The sequence below is a fragment of the Cibotium barometz genome, chromosome 61 (assembly GCF_041138505.1).
Source record: "Cibotium barometz isolate CiBa-2024 chromosome 61, ASM4113850v1, whole genome shotgun sequence".
Classification (NCBI taxonomy): domain Eukaryota; kingdom Viridiplantae; phylum Streptophyta; class Polypodiopsida; order Cyatheales; family Cibotiaceae; genus Cibotium; species Cibotium barometz.
Window position 1 is genome coordinate 17,511,087 of NC_141106.1, and position 11,943 is coordinate 17,523,029.

The window sequence follows — 11,943 nt, forward strand, 5'->3', positions numbered from 1 at the left end:
CTTTGGTCCCGTCCACGATCCGAACTGCGTGGTTGGAAGGATTGAGAACGTCGGAACCGAAAAGAGGACGATCCTTCTGATCGGCGAGGGTGTTGATAATTATTCCATTGGGGATTAGGCCGGGAGGTAGAAGTGCCAGATGACTCTTTGCGACTATCTCGGCTCATACGAGATCCATTGGCTTTCTGAAAGTCATTAGCTTGACCGGAAGAGGTCGAATTTCAAGAATTAATGTCTGCAACGCGTTCGGCGTATCGTATGGCATCGGCAAGATCGACAGGGTTATATTTCTGAACATCGGCACGTAGTGTGGGGTTAATAAGCCCTTCAACGAAGGCATGAAGTTCGTCCGCTCGGGACAAAGAGTCAATCTCCAGTATCAAGTTGGTGAACTGGGAGATATAAGAGGCCAACGAACCAGTTTGGTCTAAATGGTGTAAATGATTACGGGCTTGGAAATCCGCATTGGCAAGTATGAACTGCTTACGGAGGACCCGCTCAAATTTTTCCCACGTTGTAACCATTTTTCCGACGTGCTGTCGTCGTTGCCACCACAATAAAGCAGTGTCTTTGAGGAGGGATACTGCAAAAATCACCTTTTTGGAGTCAAAAAGGGTCATGGTTTCAAAGTATAACCGCAGTTTATAGAGCCATTGGTCTAAGATGCGCTTATTGCACTGACCACCATAAGAGTCACGGGGTTTAATTTCCAATTTCTTTGTTTTACTGGCTTGTAAAAGACGATAAAGAGTTTTAAGGTTGTCGCCTTCTACCTCGGAAGGAATGACGTCTCCGTCTACTGGTACTAGTGCTATAACATCTGCTACTGGTATGGAACTCATGTAGGAGTGGCGATCCGTGTGGAGCTGCTGGATCTGAGAAGCCAAGGATGCCATAGACTCCTAGAGTTGCTGTTGGAATTGTTGTTGAAGTTGCTTCAAAGCTGGTTGCCATTCCGGAGGGGTTGGTATTGTTAAAACCCTAAGATCTCTCTAGATAATTGTTATGCATAAAACATGCATAAATCAGGCATAAACTCAACAACCCAACCACCCCCGAGCCCAAGGGATGCACACATGAATAATGAATGAAATACATCATACCTCTACCTTGATGTCCCATACCATCAAGAGGTATAACACAATCCAATAGCATATAGCTATAGTGTGAAATGGTAGGTGAGTAGATATGAACCTCTACAAAGAGAGCATAACATAGCCTTGGCCTCATGGAGCCCAAACCTCCAAGCCCCCAAGCTCCCTTGAGTGTGCCCCATGCCCCTATTATATAGGAGGGCCCTCAAGTGACTCTTGACTTTCCATTCCTCATGTGTGACCCTTGGATGCCTGACCCTAACCTTAAACCTTAAGGTTAGTCCTAACCCATGCTCCACTAAAGCTTGTTCCCATGCTCCCATGCTCACAAGCCTAATGTGGGTTAGCCTCCTAGTATATGCACACATAATGTGTATATAATATAGCACACATAATGTACATATAACATACTTCCCCTCTCTCACAACATTGCACTCTTGCAATGAAAAGAAGGAGAACTGCGCTGAACAATCTCAACCGACTCCCAAGTCGAATTCTTAATTTCCCTATCTTTCCACCTTATTTTAACCTCAGGGATTAGTCAACTACAAAGTTTCCTTTCCCTGAATTCAAGTACCTTATCAAGTTCATGTGGAACATAGGATAATTCATCGACTTCAACGAGTTCTTGAGGAGTAACTGTGTCATCCTCACCTCCCAGTTTCCCTTTCAATCTATCGATATGAAAGACTGGATGAACTCTAACAATTGGAGGTAGTTTTAGTTCATATGCAACCGTGCCAATCCGATATATAACTCGAAATGGACCACAATATCTAGGAGATAAATTCGAGCATTTTCCCATTGACAAAGTCTGAAAATCTTTAGGAATATTAAAAAAAACCAACGCTCCTGGTTCAAAAGACCGAGATGAGCATCCCCTATCAGCATAAAACCGTGCCCTATCATGAGCACTCCTGATAGAATCCCGAGCTTCGGTCAAAATTTCCTACATATCTCGAAAGAAATCCCTCGATGCATCAAGCTCGATGTCCTTAAAACTGACATCAAATAGGTGCCCTGAGTTGATACCCATAAGTATGCACGAACTAAAATAATAGCCGTAAATTTAGAACTGTTATAGGCAAATTCCATCATTGGAAGATATTTCCCAATATGATGATTTTCTAGAGACATGCACGAAGCATATCCTCTACAATCTGATTCATACACTCTGTTTGCCCATCAGACTACTGCGGATGATCAGAACAATTCACATTCAAAGTAACTTTTTCGTTGTAAACCTTTCGGAATAAAGTAGGAAAGCATGGCATTATAACAGCAGAAACCAGGGATTCATCGGCGCCCCGACATACCCACATCTGCATATGGAATAATCGACGTCTCGAGTTACCCATATCAACATAGAGTCATCAACGTCTCGATGAGTCACATATGTCCATCCGTAAACCTATCAGGTTGATTGTGTAAATCACCTAAAGTACGGAACTAGAGAAAGAAATGCCAACAAAGGAAGAATCCAAATTTCCTTATCCGAACACAACAAGATAAACTTGTTTGAACTCTAAAGAAAGAGATTTCAACAAGTGAAAATGCCGATGAGATTACACTCATCTCACAACATGCAGGCTATAGATAAAAGAAATTTATCTAGAGAATGCCCACAATATAACTTCTAGTGAATTTAGAAAATAAGATTGTCTATGAATGTTAAGGTCAACATGCTAAGTGATGTAAGCAAAGCAACAATCTTGAGCCCAAATTATCCCATAAGATAATATATGTGAGGGATCCCTAGCGTCCCATACCACCATGATACCACCCATACATACCTTAACAATTTGAAACTCCCTAGTATGCCGTCTAGGAAAATATGAATAAAATTCTGTATAAAAGGAATAAGATGACCTTATCTAGACTTTCACATACTAAACCTGTCTCTATATACCTGAGACTACATCAAGGAATAAATCCTTCAGAGTACATCAAGGAATAAATCCTTCTGAGTACATCATTAGAAAAGAAATTGAATTATTGGCGCCTTTCTAATGATAACTACCCAAAACACAATAAAGTTAGGGTGGAAAAATAACTCACCTAGATATGTAAGTAACTAGGTATCTGAGTTGAAATATGCACAAGAGTACAAGAAATATACTCCAAAAATATGTGCAAAAAACGAAGGCAAATGCTACCTTCAAAGCACATGTAATTATTCAAAAGATCAAAAGATCCTTATAAAACCATGGATAAAAGCATAGAAGCTCCTTAAATCCATAAAAACCATAGTTGATCATAAAAATCAATGCATACCATCTAATGGACATAAATTATGCCAAAAGAAGCATTAAAATTGGTGGCCAACTCATCAATCTGGAGTATATGAACATTGTGTTGTTCAAATAAAACTCCAAAGTAAGAAAGTGAAACACATGTGTGTAGCACTCAATAATAAACCCCTAGACACAGGTGATCTAGGTAGAACCTGATGAGTCCATATAAAACTTGGAAAATATCCAAAAAAAAAATCCACCAAAACAAACCGATCAACTGACCCATGATAGAGGCTTAAGAAATTAAGCACAAAGCACACTTTAATAAGTGCAAAATAAATTATCATGGAAAAGTGTCAAAGGTGAAACACACTTTGAACGTAAATTATAGCCATCAAAAGAAATTAAGGAACATGTCCAAAAAGAATGGCTAAAAATGGTAAAAAAATCATGAATACATCGTTTAGAATTAATCCAAACATAAATATCCATTAATACGAGGTATAATCGTATTAATAATATGCGAATAACATGCATCTATCTAATGTCAGCACGAGAAAACGTACTTCAACATTAAATAACCCTCGAAAATATTAAATTCTCGAGAAAAAGAATTATCATGATTTTTTCTCAAATTTTTCCAAATTTATAGGGCCTCAAAATATAATAATTTTGAATTCCACCAAACCTATCTCATGGCATTCCAAACCTATATTTTTCCAGAAAATTTTTAGCAATTAAATTTGCCAAAATACCATTGATATTTTAAAAATATCAATTTTTAGGATTTCCAAATATAATATCTAGAATATTCCTAATTTGTCCTGAGAATCCCATCGTTCACGAAATTTCCAATTTCGCCCGACAATTCTCAAATCCAATGAAAATTTTTAATTTTAATGGATTTTTCTAAATTTTTGGTTCAAAAAATATATTTTTAAAGGAATTTGAATGGTCATGGGCGCCCGAATGGACACACCACATGCCAAACACCAACCCCACATTTTTCCAAAATTTAAAATAACCTTTGTCTAATTTTCCACTAATTTTCAAGAATTTTTTGAAATTTTTAATCAACCCCGAACGCATTTAGAATACGAACGGTCAAAAAATTTCAGAATTCCAACGGTTTTCCCGGAATACGGAAAGCCAAAAGTTTTGGGAAAATGAAAAGACAAAAAAAAAAAAATCGGAATGTGAAAGGTCAAAGGTTTCCGGAATACGGAAGGTCAAAAGTTTTTCCGGAATTCGGAAAGCCAAAAGGTTTCGGGACAACGGAAAGCCAAAGGTTTTCCGGAAGATGAAAAGCCAAAAAATTTTCAATAAGAAATTTCCAGAAAATTTTCAGAGTTTTTTTTACTCAAATCCAATAATTTTCAGAAATTTCTAGGCTTTTTTCCCAAGCTTTTTTCTTGAAAAATATCAAAAAGCTTTTTTTTAATAAAAAACACATTTTTTTAAAAAAATGAAAAAAATGGCTTTATTGGCTTATAGCCAATTTGATTTTTCTTAGGGGGGGGCGTTTTTTTCCGCCCGGCTGCAGCGCAGCCCCCCCCCTCCCGTCGCATCGCCTGCGCGCCTGAGAGAGAGAGAGAGATGGAAAGAGTCACAACCTTCTTCTCCCCTCTTTCCTCTCCTTCACCTCCTTTCCATTCTCTTTCTCCACCCTTCTCTCTGTTAATCAGAGATTAGCTTAATCTTTAATTAAGCTTTTTCAATTAAATCCTTAATCATAATTAGCATTAATTATGATTAATGCTAAAAAAATTCATTTTTAAGAGAATTTTCACCCGGAAAAGAGAAAGAAAAATCAGATTTGAGAGGCGGAGAGGACCCCACGCACACGGGAGAGCAATTTATGCATCAACACGCTGTCCCCTACTGAATTTCAGTAGCAAATTGACAGAAATTTGATCGCATTCTCGCGGAAAAAACCCGTAAAATGTATAAAAATACATTTTTAATCATAAAAATGCTCAAAAAATTCCTAAAAAATTAGGAAAAAAATTTCTAAAAATTCTAGAAATTCAGGGAATCCATCCTACAAAAATATCCACCATAAACTTTATGGTATTTTTGTAAAAAATTCCATTAATGCTCAATTTTAACCATAAAAAATAAGGAAAAATAGCATTAACTCACGGTATTCCCCCGCAACGTCGATTCGTCCATTGAATTGAATTACCACACGTTCCAATCACCATAACGATGATCCATGTGCATTTCATCAACACAAATAAACAAAAGATAACATTTTATTAGTAAATATTAAAATTTACTAAAAAAAATCAACAATTAAATAGAGATTGCTCTGATACCACTGTTAAAACCCTAAGATCTCTCTAGATAATTGTTATGCATAAAACATGCATAAATCAGGCATAAACTCAACCACCCAACCACCCCCGAGCCCAAGGAATGCACACATGAATAATGAATGAAATACATCATACCTCTACCTTGATGTCCCATACCATCAAGAGGTATAACACAATCCAATAGCATATAGCTATAGTGTGAAATGGTAGGTGAGTAGATATGAACCTCTACAAAGAGAGCATAACATAGCCTTGGCCTCATGGAGCCCAAACCTCCAAGCCCCCAAGCTCCCTTGAGTGTGCCCCATGCCCCTATTATATAGGAGGGCCCTCAAGTGACTCTTAACATATAACCGTTTCAAAATACAACAGGGCGTGAGGTGTAGTTTTGGTCCCTCCAAAAAAACACCTAAAATCACCTAAAAATGTGAAAAAAAACTCATAATTTATGTGGAAAAAAATTAGTAACCTTATTTTAGACAGTTTTAGTGACATTTTTGTTTCAAATGGCTTAGACACTTTTTTAAGTTCCAAACTCCACTCAAAATTGGTCACTTTCATGACAAATATTAATTTTCATCTTAAAAAAGCTTACAAATTTGGTCTAAAACAATCATTTGTTATTACCAATCAATGGAGAGTTCAATTTAAATCAAAATTTTAGGAATTAAAATCATTGTTATTTTTTAAAAATTAAAAAACAAAGATGTTCACATCTTCTTAAGATATAAATACTACAAAAACATTGTTATAACAAAAAAATATCTTTAGATAATGTGGGACAGGGGGTGAACGTCATCAATTATACTTTTCACCATGTGTTTTTTTATTTATGACCGCTTTTGACAAGATCTATGATAATTTTATATTAGAGAAGAGATTTTCATCACAAAAACAATCGCGCTTTCCAAAAAGCAAAAAGTGCTTTTCAAAAAGCAAATGTGCTTTCTTTGCTTTTCTCTAAGAGGACGAGATCCTAATGAAGAATCTATTTTCAGATAAGAAATTTGACTTTGTTAAGTGATTGCTTTCCACAATTAAAGATTTGCATATTTTTTGGTTATTTATAGCATACCATGCCAAATTAAGCATGGTTGCTTTTCTGCATGTATGCTAAAAATAACTAAAAAGCATGCAAATCACTAATTATGGAAAGCAAGCACTGAACACAGTGATATTTCTTATTTGATCTCATCCTCTTCGAGTAAATCATGAAAAGCACATTTACTTTTTGGAAAGATCAGTTGCTTTTGTGATGAATATATCTTTTGTAATATAAATTTATGAACTCATTAAAAATCAAAGTCTTGCCTGCTCCCCACCACACCAACCCCCCCTGCGCTCCCTCCGCCCACCCCACATCACCCCCACCGCCCTACCCCCTCCTCCCACAATCCACACTGCACCTCCTCTCCCCCTGCGCCCCCCCAACTGCTCCTTGTACCCCACATCACCCCCACCGCCCTACCCCCTCCTCCCACAATCCACATTGCACCTCCTCTCCCCCTGCGCCCCCCTAACTGCTCCTTGTACCCCCCTCTGCTCCCGGCCTGCTCCCCTCTCACACGGCTCCCTCCCAGCACTACACTGCCTCCCCTCCCCTCCCCCCCACAAACTCGGCACCCTCGCATTCCCACCCTGCCCCGCCCCGCCCCGACCCTTCGCCCCCCCACTTGTCCCACCCTCTCCATTCCCCACCCCTCCCCCCAACTTAACCCACCTCCCTCCCTCCCCCCCCCCAAAAAAAGCTATGCAACCCCACCGTGCCCTGCCATCCCCCCCCCAACTTGCTCCACCCCCTCCATTCCCCGCCCCTTCCGCCCACACCCCCACCCCTCCCATTTATGGCATGTACCTCCATCCCCCCTGCCCCCCCAACAAAAAAAAGCATCCCCACACCTTCTCCCCCCTCCCCCTCCCCTTTTCCCTCTGAAATGTGCCATTAACCACCCATTTCCTCTCAAATGTGCCACCAACCACCCATCTCCTCCCAAACGTGCCACCAACCACCCATCTCCTCCTTGCTCCTCCTCTAAATTTTAGGAGGTGCAGGGCAGAGTTGTATTCCAGAATACAGCCCTCCCCTAGAGCTCGAAAAAATGTAAGATTTGGAGTCACTATCTCATTTTGAGTTCCGGAAGCCGCCTCCTTCCTGTATTCTGGAATACGAGCTCTAGAGGGCTGTATTCTGGAATACAGGAAGGAGGCGGCTTCTGGAACTCAAAATGAGATAGTGACTCCAAATCTTGCATTTTTTCGAGCTCAAGGGGAGGGCTGTATTCTAGAATACAACTCTGCCCTGCACCTCCTAAAATTTAGAGGAGGAGCAAGGTGGAGATGGGTGGTTGGTGGCACGTTTGGGAGGAGATGGGTGGTTGGTGGCACATTTGGGAGGAAATGGGTGGTTAATGGTACATTTTGGAGGGAAAAAGGGGGGGATGCAAGGCCGGGGGTTGGGCGAGGGTGGAGGGGCTCTATTCTGGAATACAACTCTTCCCTAGACCACCTCAATTTAGAGGAGGAGATGGGTGGTTGGTGACACATGTGGCACTTTTGGGAGGAAAGAGATGGTTAGTAACTTTTTTGGTAGGGGAAAAAGGGGTGCAGGGGGGGGACTATGATCATTTAATGATTGCTTTTGATGAGACACGTGATGAACTCTTTTTATAAAAGACATCTTCATCACAAAAGGAATCGCGCTTTTCAAAAAGCAAATGTGTTTTTTGTGCTTTTCTCAAAGAGGATGAGATCATAAAAGAAATCTCACTGCTTAAGTGCTTGTTTTTCACAATTAAAGATTTGTATTTTTTTTGTTATTTAAAGCATGTAAGAAAGCAACCATGCTTAATTTGGTCAAATTAAGCATTGTTGCTTTCCTTCATTCTTTAAATAACCAAAAAGCATGCAAATCACCAAATTGTGAAAAGCAAGCACTTAACAGTCAAATTTATTATTTGAAAAATAGAATTGTGATCAGGATCTTGTCCTCTTTGAGAAAATTACAAAAACCACATTTAGTTTTTGGAAAGCATGGTTATTTGTGTGATGGAAATGTCTTCATTACTATAAATTCATCATAAATCTCATTAAAAGCAATCAAGAATCATAAAAAGGACATGGTGAAAAGTATAATTAATGACATTTAGTCCCCCCGCATTATTTTAAGAGATTTTTTTGTTATAATATTTTTTTTTAGTATTCAATTCAAATTTAGAGAAGTTATCTTAAGAATTTGATTTAAAGATGTGAAAATCTTTGTTTTTAAAAAACAATCATTTTTATTTATGAAATTTTGATGTAAATTGAAGTCTCCATTGATTTGGTAGTAACAAATGATGGTTTTACAACAAATTTTTAAGATTTTTTAAGGTGAAATTTATTTTATGTCATGAAAGTGTAAAATTTTGAGTGGATTTTGAACTTGAAAAATGTGTCAGAGCAATTTGAAATAAAAATATTAGCAGCATTTCTTTGGCATGTGCATCACTGAGGTATCGAAGAAGAGAGAATAATCTCTAGAATTAATTGAAGAGCTAGAGAGACTTATGTATGGAGAGACTCAAGAAGCTTATATTGGTGTAAGAAAAACAAGCAAATGACTCCAATAAGAGAACAAAATGTGGAAAGAAAATGTTAATCAGCTCACAATGGCTCACAATGGGGATTATAATTATTGTCTTAGTAGAAAATGATGAGAGTGGATATCCCTTTTGATTCACAAAGATCATCAAAATTCAAGAAGAGAATCAAAGGGTATAGTCAATTGATGTGCACTAGTTCAAAACAAGCGGAGATGATGCACTAGCAAGAAAGTATACCTAGAGATAATTAAGGCAAGCCCAAAGGGAAAGAAAATAGAGGACAGTCACCATGACACATAATATCAATCAAGATGATGTGAAAATTCTTATTTATGGCTTCACTCGAAAGAAATCTAGTTACCTTCGACAACAAACCATACAAATTTTATGGGAGGAAGTGAAGGATCTTTTGAACAAGGAATGCTAGATCTTTAGATGTCACTTTTTGATAATGTATTTTATTTTCAATAAAAATGATGGTTTTATACGTCCAAATTTGCATGACTTTTTGAAGTTCAAAAAGTTAATTTTGAGTATTTAAGTATGAAATTTTAGTTTTTTTGGTATTTTTTAAGAGGTTCATTCTAAATTTTACCTTTTTTGGGCAAAAAACTAGCATTTTTGGAGTTTTTTGGTAGAATAAAAAATGAGTTGTAGTTTTGGCGGTTTAGGTGTACTTTCAAATGACCGACTGTTTCTTGACTTTCCATTCCTCTTGTGTGACCCTTGGATGCCTGACCCTAACCTTAAACCTTAAGGTTAGTCCTAACCCATGCTCCACTAAAGCTTGTTCCCATGCTCCCATGCTCACAAGCCTAATGTGGGTTAGCCTCCTAGTATATGCACACATAATGTGTATATAATATAGCACACATAATGTACATATAACAGGTATGTCAACAAGTTCTGCCATGAGAGAAGATGTTGATGTAGAGGCTTCAGGGTGATGAGGCTCTGGGGGTGTTTGCTATTGTTGATGCCGCTGGGCTCTAGTAAGAACCATCGACTGGAGGGTGCGGTATCTGAAAATCCCGAGAGGAGAGGCTACGTACTGGTGAAGCAGCTATAGACCATCCAGTATAGTAAGGGCGATCCTTTGGGACTTGGCTCGCACGAGAGTCTGCTGGAGAAGAAGGTACAGGGGTAGGGGTAGCTACTGTTTCAAGGGTGTATAATCCTGTGTAGAGGGGCGCAACGTGAATGAAGATGGATTAATGTCCTCAGAATAGGTGCAATATTCATGAAAAATGATGCTACACTCGGGGAGGATAGCGCCCAGATAAGGATGACGCCCGAGTATAAAACAATAATGATCCAAATCCTGTGCAGAAGTACGAACACACACGTCAAATTCTCGGAGGTGAGACGTCGGTGTGGCTATTTGAATGCGGTAATAAATGGGATGGGAAAAGGGGGGCACACTCACTGGAATAGGGGCTGAGAGACTGGTGGAGAAACATGGGTAGGAGAGGGCACTATGGATTGAGAGGGTGTATCCTGTAAATATCTGAAATCATAGGTTTCCTCTGCCATAAGCCGTCGGAGAAGAGGGCAGTGTGTGTCCACGTGATCTGAGAGGTGCTTTTGAACCCGTAAAAAGGGATGTTGGCACCGGAGGAGTGGAGAGTCCGCAAAAGAATGAAATGGCGGGTTGCTGATATGTTAATACTCCACATTATGTGAAATGTTTATACCCAAGAAAATGGAAAAATCACACCTGAAGGAGGTTTCCATGATTTATAGTGTTGCTGGAGAAGAAGCACAAGGGTAGTAGCCGTCAATCCACGGAAAACACCAACTACACGTGGCTGATCCAAACACAAGCGTAGACTGCAGGAGGCCAACAATGAAGAAGGTACGGGTGCTGAATTCCTAGAGGAGAAGGATGGCTGCATGCTAGCGCGAGGGAACCCGTATATGCAGGAAGGCGGCGGGTGCAGGCCGAAACTGCACGCAAGGTGGCGTCCCTAAAAAGGGAAATCCTTAAGATAGTCTACTAAGCCTTTGAAAGAATTTCCTAGTCATCGACACGTTGACTGTGTAGAGATACGAGGATAAGACTACTAGGTAGGACCTAGCTCTATCTCGCAGGAGGAGCGTGGTCTCCTAAATATAGTTCTAAAAATCGAATCATCCATAGAGTGATCGACCTATCTTGGGCAATCTCTATCCTTGATTCCCAGAAACATCGCCTTTTTTCCTATCTATGCGAGGCGCGGTCATTACGGTTGAGTGTGTGTGGCTCAGACGGCTTATGGCTGACTTGGGTATTGGACAGGAGTCTGCCACCTCTATCTTCACTGAAAGCCAGAGTGCATTGGCAGTTACGAGAAACCCAGTTTTTCATGCTCGCACAAAGCACATTGAGGTGCATTATCACTATGTCAGGGAGAGACTCTCAGCAGGAGAGATCAGCTTGACCTATGTGCCAACACAGGACAATCTCGCCGATCTTTTCACAAAGGCGCTTCCTCGTGAGAAGTTCGAAGCTTTCCGCAAAGCTTTGGGCTTGCTCCCCTTTGTGGATTGATCTACTTCGGGCATGGCACTCCCCTATACATGAGTGCCAGCTCTCGTTCATACCATCACTCCCAGGGAGGATTTGTTGCCATATATATAGGCAGTGATGTGTGTGAACACACTTAGGACCGCCGGGGCACTTTTTTCCTCTTAAGGAGGTTTTTTCCCCCGGCTTGTATATACGCCCATCATTCTA

General features: G+C 39.7%; 1 protein-coding gene across 1 annotated transcript; it reads right to left on the reverse strand.

Annotated features, from left to right (window-relative positions):
- Positions 1 to 221: 221 nt before the first annotated feature.
- LOC147604621 (uncharacterized) lies at positions 222 to 620 on the reverse strand. Its single transcript, XM_086794989.1, has one exon. It carries the CDS (start codon positions 618 to 620, stop codon positions 222 to 224), a length of 399 nt encoding a protein of 132 aa, XP_086651115.1.
- Between the last annotated feature and the right edge of the window lie 11,323 nt (positions 621 to 11,943).

Coding starts and splice junctions, on each gene's coding strand:
- LOC147604621 (XM_086794989.1), bottom strand. CDS start 620: ATGACCCTTTTTGACTCCAAAAAGGTGATTTTTGCAGTATCCCTCCTC.